Here is a 19,929-nt window from a genome sequence, read left to right as displayed (position 1 = left end):
GGACATAAACATATCCTAAAACTGGCCCTGTGTTGTGCCACCGTGGGAGGGCACTCACAAATCCCGCATTTTGGGGTAAAACTCATACTCCCCCACAACTGGAGGCCTCAGTTTCCCTCTTGTGCAGCCTGACATGAGCCCTGAGGCGGGAAGGCGGCCGCTGGGCCCTCGATGGCCGATAACGGCCGCTGCCAGTGGCGGCAGCGAGAGAGGCCGCCCGCGGTGCCGAGGCAGCGCCAACGGCCGGCCGCGCTGCCTCCCGCTGCGTCATGGCGGCGGGGCGAAGGGCGGGGCGGGCTGCCGGGGGCGGGGCGAAGGGCAGGGCGAGCGCCGCCGGAAGCGCCGTGGCGGACGGCGTTCGCGAGGGACCGGGCCGCTTCCGGCGCGGCACAATGGCGGGGGAGCGGTGAGGGCTGGGGCGGCGGCGGCGGCCGGGTGAGTGTCCTCCCCGTGGCGGGGCCGGGCGGAAGCGCCCCTGGCGCCGGCTCCTCCGGGGGTCTCCCCCCCCACTCGCCTCCCTCCTTCGCCCTCCCTCCCCGCCGCTTGCCCAGCCCGGGGCCCTGTTTTCCTCGGGGCTCGGGCCGGGGCGGCGCAGGCCCTGCAGCCCCCTCTCCGCCGCCCGCCCGCCCGGCGGGCCTCTGCCCCGGGCCTTGTTTCACGTTTCTGTCCGCCGTCGTTGGGGCGGGGAGGGCTGGAGGCGCCCGTCCGGCGGGGGGGTGTTGGAGGAGAGGTGGCCGGCCCCGGAGCGGCAGCAGGAGGCTGCGCGGGGGCGGCGGCAGTCGGGAGTCATGAGCCCGGTGTCCGGGTGCGGTTGGTAACTAACTGGGCTGCCGCTACCTGCCGCTTCTGAGCCCGCGGAGAGGGACTGCTGTCCCCAGCTGTGTTTGCTCTCGAGAGCAAGCCTCTTCTCTTGCCCAGCTGTCTAGCCCGGCGCCTTGCTCCTGAACCAAATGCTGAAGTGAACTTTGCTTTGTGCTGTCTTCCAGCGCAGGGTGTGTTTCATCATCCGCCCCGGTGGTTGGGTGTGGGTTTTGCTTCTTGGGATGAGTCTAAAGCAGGCTGTTTCTAGGTCACTCTAAAATACAGATTTCACAACTGTTTCCTCCTTAAAATAGGTAGTAAGTTTACTTTGTGCCTTTTAAAGTCTTTCAGTTACTAGCTACTGTAGCTAGTTCTCCACAGTAATGAATAACTGACTGAATTTAGTTTTTTGGGACAGGTACCAGTCTATTTTTGTCACTCATATAAGAGCAAAACACTTTTTCTGCTTAAGAGAGGGATAAATAATAAAGCTTCAAGACTGTAGAAAGCAGACACTGAGGTTCCTAAAAGTGCCTTTAAGGCCTGCAGAATTAAAAGACATCTAAGCAAGTCAGACACCATGGTCCCATATTAAAGACAGCAGAAATATATCTTCTGCTTAACTGCTTCTAGTAAATGCTCTACAGCCTTCTCTGCATCCTTAAGCACATGCCTGTCTTTTGAAAGAGAAGGCATTTTGTTCTCGTTTGTATATGGCTTTACTTAAATCAAACAATATTCAGAGTAGTTGTGACTGCTGCTGTTTGTTTATGTTGGGCCAGTCTCTTCCAGATAGCTCCTCCTTTCACAGTCCACTGAGGTTTATGCTAGTGCTCAACTTCTGAATCTCTATCCTATTTGACCACAATTTTCATTTTCAACAGGTGAACAGTGCCAACTGTTGGGGGAAGGTGATTAATATTCAGGTGAAGTAGAATGGCTTTTGGAGCATCCTTCTTTGTTGCTCCCTTGAATTCTACCTGCGCCTAAGTTCCTAGAATCTTTCTTTCAAAGCATTCCTGTGCCATGAGCTGAGACTGACATGGACTCTTGAAACAGTCTATTTATGCCACCTTGTTTTCTGTCCTAAAGCCATCTAGACCTTCATATCCAAAAGCGCATGGGCTGTCACTGAATTTTGTTAACCACTTGTAGGTTTAGGCACTTTAAGAGGAGAAGGACAGCTGAGTTTCAGACAACCTTTTGTTTCGTAGGAGCAAATTTTGTTTTCTGCCAAGACTTGCATGCCTTAATGGTATTACAGGGCCAGGGCTTTGATTGTTGGCAGTTTCCTTCTCAAATTATAGCCAGTGCACCTGTGTTTATTAGTTGATTATTTTAAAATGCTACTTTAACTTTCTGATTTCTAGGTGTGAATCATTAAATTGAATGGCAATAACAATGGGAGATGCTGCAAAACCTTGCTTTGCCAAACATAATAAGGAACAGGAAATTCTGCATGAAGGAGAACTGAGAGGGAATCCTTTACAAAAAGACTACCAAGTCATGGATGAGTACGGAAATGGCCATAGCAATAAAATAGATATCAGCCTTCAGAAGAAAAAGGGAGCACCAGCTCATTATGGAAATAGTCCCAGACGAGGGCCACGTAGTGTTTTGAGTAGCCCAAATTCACTTAAAAACATGAGTCACAATCAAGGGTCAAAGTTACTTGATATGCAAAAAGACCAAGTGAAGAAGTGGATATCTGATGACCATCGTGGTGGTTCTGACAGCTGGAGAGAGTACAGATCTGCAGTCTGGATTCCCATGCTTAATCGGACAAGAAAGGACTCTTTTCAGGAGGTTGAAGGTGCAGGAAACAGAAATGTAAGAAGACAACTTCAGAAAGACTTAACAAGTGAAGACATTTCAGACATGCCGAAAGGAAGCTCTGGTAATCAACATGTTTGTTTATTTTGTATAGCTATTCCATAAAGTAGCTTTCCTCATATACTATTGAAAAGTACAATTTCAAGATTCATTGTTAAAGCAAAAAATCGGTTTTGTTCTGTAACACCTTGCAGACTGTTGACTGTACTGTATTGCAGCACTTTAAACAGATTGTTATAGCACATGATACAGAACTTGTCTTGTAAATTGTGTTGGCTTGGTAAATTGGTTTTTAAGTGGTAAGTATAAGTAGATTGCAGCATCTGTATAGCGTCTCTGCAGTTTTCAAGGTACAATTTGACTGAATTTGTCAAGACTGATAAGGGGTGTTTCAGTTAAACTGCTACAGAATAAGATTTTTGGAGCTTTCAATGAAGTCACTAACCATATACCTTAATGAAGATAAAAATAATGCATTATAGATATTGTGAGGAGTTTCTACATGCAAGAGGCAATAATACTACAATAATAAAAATAACTTTCTGTGCATATTGAACTTCTCTGGATGAAATGGGACAATTGATACTAATAATGAGAGTATAATTCCCCGAATGTTGAATTGCAGAGCCAGGCAGAGAACAGAGGCAGGAGGGGTTAAGGTGCTTGGTATTATCAGTTCTTCATTGAACTTGAGCTCAGAAAGAAGTGTAAGTAGATGAAAGTAGTACAAAGCTTTGAAGAATGGAGTATGTATTGGATAAAATGAGAAAGACTGAGGTACTGATGAGCTGCTGCTAACAGGGATCTCTGAAGTTAACAAGAAATCTCTCTTAGTTTAGTTAAGAAAGTGACCAAGGGCAATATTGGTCTGCCACTCTGCTGAGAAGGAAGGATATTGATGGCTGATGCCAAGAAGGCCAAGAGTTAGTTGTCATTTCCCTTGGTATCAGCTGTTACTGAAGAAATGAACTGGGACCAGGTGCCTCATGTCTCTCACTGTTGGAAATAAATTGTGTTGCACAGTTGAGCTCAACCTCAGATGAGGAAACAGCAGAGTAGAATACTTAAATGTTCTCAGATTGGTTGGGTCTACTGGACTTCATCCTGTGAAACTTAAACTTGCTGAGGTAGGTTTTGGGGATCACTGGAAATTACATTTGGGAACTTATCTGGGAGGAATGAGATACCAGCAAATAGGAAAAGGCAAACATCTCTTAACAACAAAATGCACAGAATTAAAAAAAGATACACAACTTTAATCTTAGAAATCCATTCTGGAACAAATAATATAGCTTACTATAAGTATTTGAAAGGTAACACAGAGATGAGTAGCAGTCAGCATGGATTTGTCAAGAATAAATTATGTTAAGTCTGTCTAATTAATTTCTTCAAAAGGGTGATCAGCTCTCGCGGCCATGGGAAAAGCAGTGGATAGATACTGCTAATAATATTTGAGATGCTTTTGTGTGGCAGTCCTATAAGTCAACTAGGGGATATTTTTCTAGATGAAATTAATAAGAGTTACAAAGCCAATTTGATAACTATACTTACAGAATACTTATCAATGATTTTGTGAAAATGAAAGGCAGCATTGAGCGAGCATCTACAAAGATCTTATTCTGTTTGATGTTTATTATGCTATCCAGATGATGAATGAAGAGAGCGTGCTTATTAGTCTGCATGTGCCATGGAGCTGGTAGGAACTGAATACAGAAAAACAGGAAGAGATATTAAAATAATTTTGCAAAATTGGAGACATGGCCTAAAAATAGGATGAAATACAATAGAAATATGTGCAAATACAAGTAGGAATGTCAAATGCACAAATGTAGGAGAAAAAGCTACTAGGTAGCAATTTTTCAGAGAAGAATCTAGAATTATAATGAATCAGAAGATCACCAGTAGTCAATGTCATGCTGTTGTGAGGCATGAAAACAGAGTTGTAGGCTGAAATAATCTTTATTTTGTGTTTGGCAAACTCTCAGTTGCAGTGCTCTGTTCAGCTTTGAGCACCCCGTTTCAACTGACAAAACAGAAACAATCCAAAGAAGACCAAAAAATGCTAGGACATGTAAGAAAGCAGAAACTACATAAAGTTTAAACAATCCCCAATCTTTCTACAGAAGGAAAGGAGGGACTGGGGGCATGATAATAGCCTTCAGCTATTTAAAGGAGTATTAAAATCTGTTTTGCGTGCTTCTCATAGGTGGGACACAGAGCAATTAGCCTGAAGTTCAGCAAGAAAGATTCAGTAAGGAATAAAGGAGAAGTTTCTAATGGTAAAGCTAGTGAACTACTGGGCTAGCTGTCTGAGGAGCACAGGGGGTCTGTACCTGAAGGCCTATAAGAACAGATTAGGCAAGCATCGCGCAGGATTGACCAAGCCTGTTTAATCTTTGCTGCGAAGCATAGGCATGGAATAGCTCACCCCTTGAGATCCCTTCGAGATCTCTAATTCTGATGTCTTGGCGTTTCCTTGTACTTGAGATCTTTTATGTACTTGTCCCTTTGCCTTAGCTTTTTACTTACCTGATTGTAACTCATAGTGAGGGAGTTTAGTAAATCTCTGAGGCACTGATTCTTCTGCATGACCTGTAATTTTACCTTGCCTTTAGTACTTATGGTCATTAGCCTATAATTAGATTGCCAGTACTGTAACTGCTGAATAATATTAGAAATATTTACTTTGTAAATTTTTTAAAGTTATTTTGTGCTTACAGAAATAAGTGACTAGTAGGGACCTGTCAGACTTTCTTGCAAAGTCATATATTGGACATTTTCTCCAAGTTCTGTCTACACTGATCAGTAATCAAATGTAACCAAACAGCTGTTGTATGTCTTAGGAATTTTAGCAGGAGAGACAGTATGGAAATCAAAGGGATGTGCAAAGTAAAAACACAAGTTAGACTTCTCTTTCTGCTTCCTGGGACTTCCATTGGCGTACTGTTCCTGCAAACTATTACACCTTAGTTCTGTTCTGTTTATTCCAGCATAAACTTCTGCTGAAAGGAAGTGTATTACCATTCTTGCGCTATTCCTGCTGACAACACTAGCACACACGTGCTGTGCAGTGAACTGAATCAAACAACTGGTTGAAAACTTACAGCCAGGTCATCCCTCTTTACCAATTATTAGAGACAATAAATTGGTACGGGTGTGTTGTTTTTAATCTTTTTTTTAATATTACAAATGAAAACCTCAGGCTATGATGAGGGCTTCAGAGTTTAAGAAGATTGCATAAAACTTTCTCAGAAGCACTCAGAACTTAAAAATTCCAAGCACCTGGACATCTTGTATAGATGCTTAAATGAAAGGTAAGATGTGGTCTAAACTCATGCATTTGGCCTGTGTAGATTCCTGAGATCACTTTTACCTGTTTTCTTCGGGCCGCTATCAATTCCTGCTTCAAAAAAGGCAAAGCTTACTTAAAACTAGAAATGATATGTCCATTAATGTCTTCCAGAACTTTTGATGTAAACATAACAAGCTTTCCAAGCATGTTCATTTTGCAAGATATGTACCTTCATTAAGCAAGGTATGCAAATACTGTCAAGTTAATTATTTATGGACATGAGTAGCCAAAAGGGGCTATTATCTTGTTTTTCAGTTGTCAGTTTAATAATCTGAAGACAATCCTGATCCATATGCTGGTTTAATTGAAAAGCAAGTGCTCAGTTGTTTACAGTTGTTACTGCTGATAATAAATTGCTGTATGTCAGCTAACTCACTGCAATGCTATATCTTAGTGCTCTTAGCTCTTGCAAGTAAAGATTGTTCAAACTGGCCTACACTCAGTAATTCTATAATATTCTAAGTGATCTGTGGGACTGCTGATTTTTTTTAAATGATTTGTGTATCTAAGCCTTACTGGTCATCCTGAAATGTTTGGACATAGTCATCTTTTCATTCAAATGATGTACAGGTGTATCTCAAGTAGACAGTGAAATCTGCTGCATTTAGTTTTATTTTTTGCCAATTTTAACAAAACTAAATAAGGTTGACTTTTATTCTCTCTTTAGTGGGACAAACTATTTGTGTTTTTTTCAGGTGGCAAGAGTCAAAACAATGATACTATAGGTTATTACATACATGTAATACTCTTGTTATTAACAGATTTGCACAGAACAGACTAGGAAACCATGCAGGGTAGATTTGTATCTTCTTTGGTTAGCACATAACCAGAATGGAAACTAAAGAGGAAAGGAAAAAACCCTAAATGCTGTGTAGTACTCTGAAGTTATTTGACATGTTTGCTCTCATAACTCTTTATAAGAAATGAAGAAGCATAGGAAACCGAGGAGATCAAGAAGAACTAGAAAAGATGAGTATGATCAAGATGAAGAGGTGGATGGTCCTGTCATAGATGAATCTGTGCTGTCGGCAAAGGAACTTCTCGGGTTGCAGCAAGCTGAAGAAAGATTGAAGCGAGACTGCATTTATAGACTGAAGAAGGTGCCATTGTCTTTACCTATGTAGTTCTCTCCTATTTGTTTAATCAGTAAATACAATGTAGAGGGTACACTGAGCAATTTTTCCGACTGTAGCTAAAAAGTCTGGTTATGTAACTGAGGTAACTCTGCTGTTAGTGAATTGTCAAGAGAAGGCACATTATCCTTTGTATATATATCCTTACTATATTAAATCTTAGTCTATATCCATACTGCCACAGGAGTTTTAAGCATAAAAAAATCAAATACACAAATTTATGGAAGCAAGTTAAGCAGAAGTGGGCTGTTCTTTTAATTTGTGAATTAACTACAGGCTGGGCCAGTGTACTGGAAAAGTTTTGTCATATGTTTGCCCAATTAATATAATCTTCCATGGGTATTGGAAATTTTCCCCCACAAAAGACAGATGTTGGATTTGATTGGTCTGATACCACCATTCTTCTGGCTTTATATATGATATTCAAAGCTTTTGTCTGTAAAAAGGGAGTTAGGAAAGCTAGTGTGCATATTTCTGCATTTCAGAGTTACCACTGCTCTACTTGGAAGGAGCATTGAATAAAATGAAGGTAGTATTTCTCTGTATCTTAAGGGTTTTTTTATCATTTCTATTTTAGCGACCTCGAAGCTACCCATCAGCAAAATATACCTGCAAATTGTGTGATGTTTTGATTGAATCAGTGGCTTTTGCTCATAAGCACATGAAAGAGAAGAGACACAAGAAAAGCATAAAGGTAAGTTAAGGACAGTAAAAGAAGTATAAAGCACAGATTCATGAAACTCTCCTTACCCTGCTAGTGAGAATGAAACTGCGTTACTTCTAAAACCATTCCTTATGTATTTTTACCATGTAGATGTTTAAAACTCTAAATGCTTCTCAAAAACTCTCAGTGATGCTGGTGAAACAATAAACTTGGGACCTGGACCTTGCTTGGGAATTTAATTTGTACCTTTTCATGTCCACTATTGAAGAAAGTCCTCATTTAAAGTATAATTCAATAATACCTAGTTACTGGTGATTTAAATATAACATAATTAAAAAGCAGTAGCAACTGAGCCTTCTATCTTACTGTTCTTTAATCTTTCTAATAATATATTTAGTCATCTTAGTGCATATTTCAACAATGAAGTGTTTTGATCAAGTCCAGAGCAGTGAGGAGTAACACTAAGCAAACATACTTGGTATGGCAGGATTAGAAATAACCGCCTGCGTGTCTAGGTGAAGCCTGCCGTTCGGAAATACTGTAAGTGAAATTCAGAGGTTGAGTATTATAGGCATGTTTATATGTAAAAAGAAATAATAAGTTCTGAGCATAATCAAACATCAAAACAACTTCCAGCATAACCTCAATTTTACTTTTTATTTTTAATTAAATTTCTCCTGATCCCTCTTACTTTATCAGCTTGAAGTAGATGAAAATCAGTGTTTTGTGCAGGTTTTCCATTTTTTTCTCTTTAACTCCTACCCTTTCCCACCTCATAGGAGATGAGGTTGGTGACGTTTTCTTCTATTCCAAATATATGTGATGTACCTCTGCGCAGTACTGAAGCCTCCTGGAATATCTAATTCTTTGTGTCTGTTATGGTTTCTGTTTTGATACACTTGTTTCCAGTTACCTCCAGTATTTTAAAAAGCCATAGTGGTGTTAATGGGGATAAATTGCATGCATTCATTCTAGTGTACTAGAAAATCATTAAAACATCAGTCATCTTATCCTTAAAGGAAAAGCAAGAGGAACAGCTGTTGACTACCTTGCCTCCTCCAACACCTTCCCAAATACGAGCTATTGGTATCGCCATTGAAAATGTAGTGCAAGAATTTGGCTTAAATAATGAAGATTTAGAAGAAAGGCTCAAAATTAAAACGACAATGGAAAATTTACTGCATCAAAAATTGCCAGGTATTATTTGCCATTTTGCTTTAGTGCTAGATATGTTAACTTGCAAGATTTCACAGAGGTGAAAACTTACTTAGAAACCTTGATTAGTTAAATAATAAAACACTATATGTAGTAACTACATTCTGCTGAATGACATGATGTGGCAAAGTAGCCTCATATCAGAATTAAATTACGATGGGTACTAATGACCCAAACAGACCTGTATTGTAGGAAAAGATGAACAGGACATGGGCAATATTTCACCTTCACAATAAGCCTTTACTACCTACAGCATGGAAGGTAGGACTTGCTAACTCAGCTCCGTGCTGTTGGAAGACCCTTTTTCACTTCCTGTGGCTATCAAAACTAGATGTAGGTTTAAGATCTACTGGCAAAGCAGTAAAGTAGCTACAGACTTAGAACTAGATATAGAGTAAATGCAGTACAATTCTTTCCGTTGCAGAGAGCTCATTAAGATTGTATGGCTCCTCCTGTAGCAGATTTGGTTTCAAAACTTCAGATGTAAACATAGATATCCAGTTTCCTGCCAATGTAAGTAAGACCATTTTTATTACACATGTCCAAGTGGTTTCGGATGTTTGCACCTTTATGTATAGTATAACTTAACTATAACTTGCAACAGTGTGGTAATAGCATTTTTTTAATGAAAATGCATTAGGTAAAGCAGTGCTACCGCATTAATGCAGTCTTAAAACAACATTTTTTGCTTCATACACCACAATATAGCATGGCTTTGTGCTTTATTGAACCTTCCTTCTAAAAAAACTCAAAGCACTTAAAACATCTGGACTCCTGGTAGTCCTATAAGACAGAGTTATTTATCTTCTCTTATAACTGAATCAAATGGCAGAGCTGTGCTTTTGCCTCTACACTGGTATATACACATTAGTGTTTCCAACTGCTAGGTTTTGTTTGAGCCATGAAACCATCTTTGTCATTTATTTGTGAAGCAATATAAAGTCTTCATTTGCTATTTGAATTATTTCTGTACATTTCTCTGCTTGAACACTGAAAAGAAGTTAAGGATTGTGAAAAGCTTTTGATTCTGTGCTTGAACTTATTCCTCCTGTAGTAGGTGTGACAGCCTCATAGCTAAAGTTTAGCGTTTTCTCAGGGACACAAAGATAGAAATATAATTGGGGCAAAAAAACTATTCAAGTTCTTAAATATGTATAATTAAAAATAATACTGTGATTCCAAACTTTGACATGAGGTAAATCCCCTATGTCATAAAGCTATCATATTTAAACACTGAAACAGTATTTCTTTAGGTTTTTACATAACCAAATCTTTGGCGTAGAGGTAAAAATAGCTTTATTTACAATTATCTAGGATTTTTTTCTAGTAAATAAGCAGAGTTCATGTTCCTTTTTATATAATCTAGCACTAGCCAAGGATGAAATGTTATATTTTCTTATTTTCTTGGTTGCTGTTATTTTGTTTCCTTTTTGCTGTCCATTCGGGGGTGTGTGGGGGGGGGAACAGAAGTGGCATGGGGGGTATGTCTAAAATTTTTTTTGAGTTGTGGAAAACCATCTTTTTGACAGCAATGAAAATGGCTTCATTGCTTTATTCACAGATGGCTCAACCGGATGTTCTCTTACTTGTGCAAGAAAGTCTGAAGAACAGTGGTAAGAAAAAACTTCCCTGTTTTTCGTTTTCACATTGTTCTTCTTACTATTTAATAATTTTAATCCCATTTCTGCTGAGCAGATAAGCCATATGCTGTTTTGCTGAATAATGTAAGAGTGAAAAATATTGTAGAAAATGTTGACAGAACGTACTTTTGTTTTTGTGTTCAGTTTAAAGGCTAATGAAGTCTCATTATTTTTGTTGGTGTGAGAAATTATTGGTTGAGTGTTCTTTTACATTACAAGCAAAGATGCCATTAAAGTAGACTGTGCTGCTTTTCCTTCCCCATATTGCTCTATTACCCTTACCCTTATAGTAGAGAAAGTAGTTTAGGCTCTTCTAACTTGTATTCAGAAACTTAGAGACTTACTTCCTTATATATACAATTAAGTGCATGTGCCTGTTAGCACACCAATGCCATGTACAAATGAATGCATGCAGACATGTTTTTTCATGTAACAAGTACAACACTATGTACTAATAAAGGCAAGTAAAATTTAAGATATTAAACAAAAACTGCACTCCAACCAAGTAGAGCATATACAGCTAAAAAATAAAAGATGGAGAAGATGCCCTTTCCTTTTAAAAGTGAATTTCAAAGTAATTTTTTGTCTGGTTTTTGCTTTGCTTTATGTCCATAGCAGGGGCAGTAGAGGTGTAGTTCCAAACAGATATATTAAGTATGAATATATTTATTGAACTAGATTTTCTGCCTTTCTCACCCCTCCCTCCCTTAACATCTGTGCATTTTCTTCTCTGGTCAAATGACCTGTACAGTCCTTGAGAACAGGGTTGTTTATTGCTAAACCAAAGTGAAGGAATGAAGGCCCAGATCCCAAAAGAACTCAGGATCCAGAAGCATTTTAAAAGCAATCATCAGTTGCTCTAACAGCTTGTGCTTTTCCTGTGAGTCAGGAGATGCAGGGGCAGAACATTAGGCATTTGAGGAGCCTGGTGCCAAAACCAAGATGTTTTCAAAAAGGTCAGGTGCCACAATGGCTAGGTGGCACGAAGAAAACACTTACCACTTTCAAAATTTTTGAATCGAGTATCTAAAATTTCATCATAGCTTCTTCTGGATCTTGCCCAATGAAACAACTAGGTGTCAAATAGTAGCTTCTATTTTGGATCGATTCATTCCAACTGGAAGAAGGAACGGAGTAATATTTGAACTTTTTAAGTGTAAAGATAAAAACAAAGCTGAACTGAATTTGAAAACCTATATAAAACATAAGAAGGGGGGGAAAAAGTATAGAAAGAAGACATTACATCGTGTCGAAAAGCGAGCTCTGACACTTATATTAAGTATTTCTAATTTACCAGGGAAAATAAACTGAGATATTTTCTTTCCATTTAGTACTGGGATAACTCTACTTTTTTCATCTTTCACTCTAATTTTGTTTTACAAATGTCATTGGTCTGCCTGAAGTACTGAAGTTCTAGAGTTTCATCTGCAGTAAAGCCAACACTTAACCGATACATCTGCTTACTTGTATTATGCCTACTGTATGTATTGAATTTTGGAAAGTTTGTTTTTTCTTAAGTATTTTATTAAACAGCACTGCTTAATATAGTTTAGAACACATTTTTCCTGTCTCATTTTAAAGCTTGCTTTAAAAGAATAACAGGATTGATCTATCAGATGTGCTGCATTCTTGGTTGAGTTAATTAAATGACTAATTTTGAGATAGTTAGGAAATGGATCCAGAATCTGTGTGTACTTCTCTAATTGCGTGAATTTACAGTTCAACACTGGAATCACTACCATTGTATCACTACCATGCCTAATACAGCTTTTTCTTTTTTCCCCTCTAGAATCTTTTATTGACGTTGATGCAGATTTCCATGCTAGAATACCAGTGGTGGTGTGCAGAGAAAAACAAAGGTCTCAGTTGTCACTTTGTGTGTTCTAATAGCATATAGCAATGTAATTTATATATACCAACATCTGAAAAATGAAGTTTTTGTACTAAATTATTACAGTTCCATGGATCTTGAAACACAAACTAACACTCATGGGCAAGTCATTCCTAGCCTAGAATAAGAGGGTAAGGGTTGTTCTGTCCTCAACCACCTGTTTCCCAGTCCCCTAAAGAGTTACAGTTTCCAGCATGTACCCTTACTCCTCCACTTGGGATAATTGTTTAAGCAGAAACTTCCTTTCTTTCCTTCTAGATAATGTGGATACCATGTTAAATTAAGGATTTCTTTAAGAGCAAGAGCAGCTTGCTTAGCTTCAGTAGTATGCTGAGAACAGGAGAGAGGCATTTTATTTTGCCCATTTAATAGCAGTCACTTAAGATTCATGAAACATTCTATAAATAGCTACTGATAGAGAAATATTACTGATTATTTGCTGCTACCTTGATTTTTCACCGTTTGGCAACTTTTCTTGTGCTCTAGAAACACTATAGAAACCATTGTATTATGGGTGTGGAAATGGGAAGATGTTTTTGTTTCATGAAGAAAATTAGTACTGTAAATTTAGTGTATTAATGTTTAGTTATTAGAAACAAAAATACTTGAATTGTATTTGAAAACGCTTACAGAAAATCTTAATGCATATGTTCTCAATCTAATCATAAATCAAACTGGTTTTATTTCTTTTTATGTAAATGTGCTGTCTTTGAGAGGTTGTTAAATGTTTCTTTATAGCCTCAAGCTATGATGTTTTGTGAGATGACATCTGACCTATCACTCTTCTCATAACACCTCCAAGATTTTTTACTTTGTTTCTTTTTGGTTTTTAGTGGTCTTACTTGTAAAGTAAGTGCAGGGAATGAGAATGCTTGCCTGACAACAAACCATTTGGCTTCTCTTGGGAAACTGGAACCTACTGTTGTACCTTTAGTGATTGCCTTCAGGTACTGGGCAAAGGTAGGATTTCTTTGTATTCCCCCATCTGTGAATGAATATTGAATGAATATTAATGTTATACTAGTGAGACAGTTGGTATAATTTAGGAAACCATTGTTGAAATTCTTTTTAAGGAAGGAGCTGGAAAAGGGATATTGAATTTTTATAAATAGTAAATTTTATAATTTATATAATTATGATTTGTACATAGTGGTGTGCAAAATTGAAAAAAGGGAATTCTCAGCTTCAGCCAGTGGCATACAGATTTAAGTGTCATGTTCTTCTACATTACCAAACAAGTCAGAGGGATCTGTATGAAATAGAATCACTGATTTCCATAAACTTAATTTACCATGAAAAAGTTGGAAGAAAAAATGTTTATATCTCAGTATGGAAACTTAAAAAAAAAAAAAAAAAAAATCCTATAAACCAAAATGACTTGTTCCAAAACTTTGTGTACATGCGACTAAAATATGACTTAAGAAAAGCATTGCGTTTGAACTTCTGTTTTCTCTATGTAAAATGAGTTATCTTTCTTTGCATATGTGCAGTATGCTCTGTTTTGCCAGTCTGCATACAGTGACTCTTCAGTGTATTTGAAGAGTAGGACTCTCACTGAAAAGATGATAGTAGTAATATGACTCCAGAAAATATGAGGGCCTTCAGAGCCAAGTCCATCTCACAAGAGAAGGTCAAAGATGTCTGAGTCTCCCTCATTATTTAATTTGACAGACTTCCAAAGAGAAATTGTAATAATATTTTTCAGTGTCACTTGAAAAGAAATTTTTAATGACTGCACAACTTACCTTTACAGCTGTGCTGTGTCGATCGTCCTGAAGAAGGAGGCTTGTCACCTTATGTATTTGCTTTAATGGTTATCTTCTTTCTGCAACAGAGAAAAGAGCCATTTCTACCTGTTTATTTGGGATCATGGGTATGTGTATTAATACATTGAACATTATGAATGAGGATAGTCCTTCCCTTGTGCTGCTGCTTCTTCATCTACTGAGCAAGCTATAAGCCAGTTGTTTCTGCTCAGATTGGGAAAGAATGTGAATTCAGCCAGGCTACACGTATGCTTGGCTCTCTGGATGAAATTCACAATCAAAATCACTGAACTAGCTGCTTCTGTTTCCCCTTTAGTGAGCAGGGAGAGTTGGGCAATGAAGAATGTGATTCGTAATCCCACCTACTTCCTCACTTGTTCAGCCTTTCTTCCAAATTCTTGAAAAGTCTCAATTCACATAGATACAAGCCAAAACAACATCTTGGACCCTGACATCTAATTCTTTGTTTCTAATGAAGAAGATTGGCTTATTCTTTAGAAATAGTAGTGATGGTGTTCAACTTTTAATGTGTAAGCCTTATGAGCCTGATGTCTATTTTATGCCATCCTCAGCCTGAAGGACTTCAGACATACACGTAGTGCTTTTCAAATGGGTAGCCTAAGCACCCAGCTCTAGGATGGGCTGTGATGAAGGATACTATCAACTCTTCTAGTTGAAATTATGCCACTGTATAGGCAAGAATGTGACACTCCTCAGACCAAAGAAAGCGGAAGTATGATTTGCTGAGAGGAGTCCCAAGTTCTAGTTTCTGGTCCCAGCACTACTTATGTATTTTATTCGAAGACTCTGTAATGCAAAATGCCTAAGTAGTCCCTAGAACAGAGACCAGAACTCAGGAATCTTCTCTTCTGGGAAAAGTAGCTTCTGGATGTTTGTTGTTGTTGTTGTTGTTGTTGTTTGTTTGTTTGTTTGTTTGTTTGTTTGTTTGTGTTAGTAAAGCACAGCTGCCATCTCATTCACCTGTCAATATTAATGATGGTAGTAGTTGTCATGTGTTTTGTGTAGAGCTTGACCTTTTTAATTTGTTAAGCTTTACAAAAAGTACACCTCTCAGATTTAGCTAGGTGGGAACTTAAGTGAGGGAACGCTTAGCCAGAGGACTGTTGTGGGCACTTGACTTAACCTAGCAACAGTGAGGTTAGTTGTGACTACCTGTAGACCACGTTACACATAGTGGTGCATCATCTGCCTGAGGAATCAGACTAGGCATTTAGAAGATGCACCTTTTGGATTTTGAAGCCCGAATTGTATCTTTATGTATCAGGAGTTCCATTATGAACACAGCTCCAGAATCTAATTCTCCTGGACACCATTCAGCTCTTATATTCATAGCACCTGTTTTTCTTACAGTCTCCTGTTAAATTTAGTGTGAACGTTCCAGTCTCCACAGCAATTAAACACGACTTGCAGATAACTACTTGGCTGCACAGTTGACTCATCCCCAAAGCCTGTCTACTCTCCTCACTGAATGAGGCAAAAATCCTGTAGTATATGGCTATATAATTAAGAATTGCATATTAATGGATTTGTAATCTGCTAAGACAAGGTTTTATGACATACAGATACATTTCCAAAAGCACTGAACTCCTGAGTGCTTTTTGTAGGAAAAGTACAAGGAAGACAGAAGCAGGGTAGAGAATATTCTAGGCAAGGAACAGCCATCTTTAAACACTGTTCTGCTTTTCTGTGCATTGTTAACTTTGGGGGGGAAATGATTTAAAGTTCACGTGATATTAAACTTTATGATGCTTTCTCTGCTTTCTTCAGATTGGAGGATTCTCATTAAACAAATTAACAAATTTTAATCTTAAAGAAGTTGAGAATGATACTGTGGTTTGGGAACATAACCCCGTTGATGATTCTGATTCGCCAAAAGAAACTTCTCCTAAAAAGGGCAAGGTCTGACCATTTAACGTACTTCTGTTGTAGTCTAGCAGTCATTGCTGCTCTTGGAGAAAGACCCATCTTCTATTTTTGTTTTGTGTTTGTATTGCAAAGCCATAAGATGAAATAAGAAATCGGACAGCTGTTTGATATGAGGCTTACTATGCTTAGCTTTTGGTGCTGAGAAGTAGCAGAAAACTGGGTGCTGCTTTGAACTCTTTGAGACAGCAGTTTTAATGTGTGAACCAGAGGAGAAAACAGAGTTTACAGACTTGAAGCAATTTTATTTCAAAATTAGATCAAGTGTATGAACAATATTTCCTATTAGTTTTGAACATTATTTATTTTATAACAACTTTTCAATTTCACTATATAATTGCATGTTATGACATTTAACAATGCAATTTCACCTTATAGCTAACTTTACCTTTTTAAAGAATAAGACTCTGTTAGATACCTTTTTGTTAAAACCTCTAGAATTATTAACTGTCAAAATATTTTTAAATGACGTGTGCTATACAAATGCATTGACACATTTAATTTAATAAATTTACAAATATTAAGATGAAATGCATAAGACTTCAAACAAAAAATTTATTTAAAAAAACATACACTGTATCTTTTAATATTGAGATAGTATTAGTGGCATCTGTTGCCTGTTGCTGTGTACTAAGCAGATAAAAAGACGAAAAAAATTATTTCATGGAGGTTAAACATTTGCAGACTTGGCAGAATAAGCATCTAGAAAGTCTAGGATAAAATTTCTGTTTCATGCCTTCCTTGAATGAGTGTTTTTTCTTCTGTAGACTTGAAGGAAGATTCAGTATATTTTATGCATTCGCTCTATCTCAAATTTATGCTTTGCTAATAAAGAGGCTGCATCTAATAATTTAAATTTTATGCGATATTTTCTTGGAAGATGACAAAAACACCTGCGGAATTATTATTAATCAGTGATGTTATTCTTCAACCATTACTACAATCTTAGATATTGAAGTTTTATAATCCTAGCTTATACTGTCTCTAAATTTTGCTTTTATTGCAGTGTTAATCTTTCATGTTGAGACATGAGCATGGAATACGGAGGCAACTATAAATTTTGTTATATTATATTACAGATCAAGTACAGTGAAATCAAGTTACATGACGTTATTAACAAGCGCACATTTCTAGATTGGCAATTTTTTTTAACAACTAAATCCCTATGTATGCATTAAATATTATTTAAGCTTTTCTTCTGTAATTAACAGGTTCCCTTAGTATTTGATTCAGGACACCAGTGTTCAGCACCAGTTGGGCAGCTCTGGGTAGAGCTGCTTCGTTTCTATGCCTTGGAGTTTAATTTGGCTGATTTGGTTATTAGCATACGGCTCAAAGAAACAGTGTCTCGTGAATTAAAGGACTGGCCTAAAAAGCGCATTGCTGTGGAAGGTATATGATATTTATCATCAAACTTTAAAGATCTATAACCTTTAATTTCCGAGGGTGTCGTGTGTAATAAGTTAGAATTTTTGTATCTTGGTCTGCGATTCATAATATAGTAGAATGTTTTGAAAAAATCAATTTAAGTAATGTTTCTTTTCGGTATTCTTATTAACATTACCAAATATAATTAAGTAGATTTAAAAAAACTTCTTCAGCACAATTCTTAGATTTTATGTCCTTAATGTAATGTCTTAATGTAATTGATGGTACTAAATTTAAATTTTGTAAGGATGTTATTGTACTCTTTTTTAAAAAAAAGTTAGCTCCTACACTGCTGGCTCACTTCTTCTTTCTACTAGACCCCTATTCAGTCAAAAGGAATGTGGCAAGAACTCTGAACAGCCAGCTAGTGTATGAGTATATTCTTCACTGCCTGAGAGCAACGTACAAGTATTTTGCCTTGCCTCACAAAAAACCCACAAAGTTCAGCAAAAAAAGCCCTCCAAATACCAGTGAGGAGAAATCCCAAATGCTGGACTTTGAAAAAGATGCTATAAAGCATGAAAATTCTGAATTGCAAAACTTGGATAGCAAAACAAACAGAGCAATAGTAGAAGATTGCATAATTGGGAGTACAGGTATCCCTAAAACACATAGAATTGATCCTTCAAAACTATGTGACGGCTCAGAAAGCTTGACTGAAGAAGAACTCGCTGATGATATAAGTCATTTGGGAATTGCTCATGAAGATTCGGACTGTGTAATTGAAGAAATTATTTCTGGAGATAATGAAGATTTTAAACCAAGTTGTGAAGAGACGGAGAGTGGGAATGAAGAGGAAGAATATGAGGAAGAACATGAACAAGAAAGAAGATGGAATAATAACTTGATGACTACCGATCAGGGAATGGATGAAGACAGTGAAAGCGGAGATCTCCCTGTTACAGTGAATGAGCATGATGTAGAAATGTGCAGTACTTCAGACTTCGAAGGTTTTCAAAACACTGCATTTACGGAGAGCGATGAGTATGGCTTAGAGTGCAGCAGTATAATGGATGATAAGGTTGATGTTGACGAGGAGAGCACTGAAGGTACTGATGAACTGGATGAATCCCCAAACAAATTCATACCTTCAACACAGAATCAGATATCTGAAATGATTAACTCGGATGATGAGTATGAAGAGGAGGAAGAAGCAAGTCTTCTAAACCAGACAAAGTGTGGCGATACCAGAAGAGCTGAAGGTGAACTAGATAACACATACACTGGATCTGGAGATGAGGATGCACTGTCTGAGGAGGAGGAGGAGTTGTCCATCCCTATTAAATATGAAGAAAAACATCTTGAAGAAAATGTGGATGGACCTTTGAGGATCAATTTGAGTCAAGAGGAGCTTACTGAGAGAAGAAGCTCTTCTGAAGAGAACACAGCTATAGAACAGTGTTTAGACTCCGAACTTGTTTATGAATTCAGTAAACCAGCTTTTACAAAGGGCAAGGTAAGCAAGCTTTATTGGAATATTAACATATTGCTTAAGTTTTATTATCAGTTGTATGGAAGCATTGCTCAAATTCATTAAAAGACTGTATTTTTTTTAAAACCAATATTGCTTTCTGTTCATGCAGACTCCTACAGTAGTATGTAGCTTGTGCAAACGGGAAGGTCACTTAAAGAGAGATTGTCCAGAAGACTTCAAGAAGATTGAGCTAGACCCACTGCCAATGCTGACACCCAAATTTTCATTTATTTTAGATCAAGTTTGTATCCAGTGTTACCGTAAGTTTTTTTTTTTCCTTTGGATATTGTTGTGGGGAAGAAAAGTATTGCAAAAAATAATGAAATAACCACTGACTAATGGTGTTATAAAGGGGACCAGTTTATCTGCCATGCAGCATCCAACCGCATTAGATAAAATTTTAGATTTATAAGGGCTATTATAGGACTACTGAACAGTTTTTATCTAGAGAAATAAAACCTGTTTAGGTTTATCTTCTGCATACTGAAAGGTTCTGGCTATCTGATGACTCACGCATCTTTATATTATAAATCTAAGATTTTAATTTTGGGTAGTTTTTTGACTAACGCTTTTACATTTGTACATACTTTGGATGAATTTCATCACTATTCCTCTAATTGTGGTTTCTAGTAAGCAAAGATGTCAATGCTCTAGAAAAATCAGAGTAAGAATACTGTTTTATAACACTTCTCCACTTTTGTTCTTTTCAGAGTGACCCAACTTTCCTCCTTTCTTTCTCGCCATTTCTGACCAGACAAAATGCATTATTTGTCTAATTAATGTTTTTC

The 19,929-nt window shown here is 37.8% G+C and overlaps 1 protein-coding gene across 2 annotated transcripts in view; it reads left to right on the top strand.

Annotated features, from left to right (window-relative positions):
• The first annotated feature begins 317 nt into the window (after nt 1–317).
• The window catches only part of LOC135324262 (terminal uridylyltransferase 7-like), a 34,481-nt gene continuing 14,869 nt past the window's right edge, over nt 318–19,929 (top strand). For both annotated transcript variants that reach the window (XM_064500144.1, XM_064500145.1), the window contains exons 1-14: nt 318–435; nt 2,172–2,698; nt 6,908–7,086; nt 7,697–7,813; nt 8,803–8,980; nt 9,423–9,511; nt 10,560–10,611; nt 12,428–12,497; nt 13,363–13,489; nt 14,283–14,402; nt 16,084–16,215; nt 17,451–17,631; nt 17,985–19,123; nt 19,251–19,401. In XM_064500144.1, coding sequence (XP_064356214.1) covers nt 2,191–2,698; nt 6,908–7,086; nt 7,697–7,813; nt 8,803–8,980; nt 9,423–9,511; nt 10,560–10,611; nt 12,428–12,497; nt 13,363–13,489; nt 14,283–14,402; nt 16,084–16,215; nt 17,451–17,631; nt 17,985–19,123; nt 19,251–19,401 — 3,043 coding nt within the window. In that variant the 5' untranslated portion in view covers nt 318–435; nt 2,172–2,190. The remainder of the gene's footprint in view (nt 436–2,171; nt 2,699–6,907; nt 7,087–7,696; nt 7,814–8,802; nt 8,981–9,422; nt 9,512–10,559; nt 10,612–12,427; nt 12,498–13,362; nt 13,490–14,282; nt 14,403–16,083; nt 16,216–17,450; nt 17,632–17,984; nt 19,124–19,250; nt 19,402–19,929) is intronic.

Source organism: Dromaius novaehollandiae, chromosome W, assembly GCF_036370855.1.
Source record: "Dromaius novaehollandiae isolate bDroNov1 chromosome W, bDroNov1.hap1, whole genome shotgun sequence".
NCBI lineage: Eukaryota > Metazoa > Chordata > Aves > Casuariiformes > Dromaiidae > Dromaius > Dromaius novaehollandiae.
This window is presented reverse-complemented; position numbering and strand designations above follow the sequence as displayed.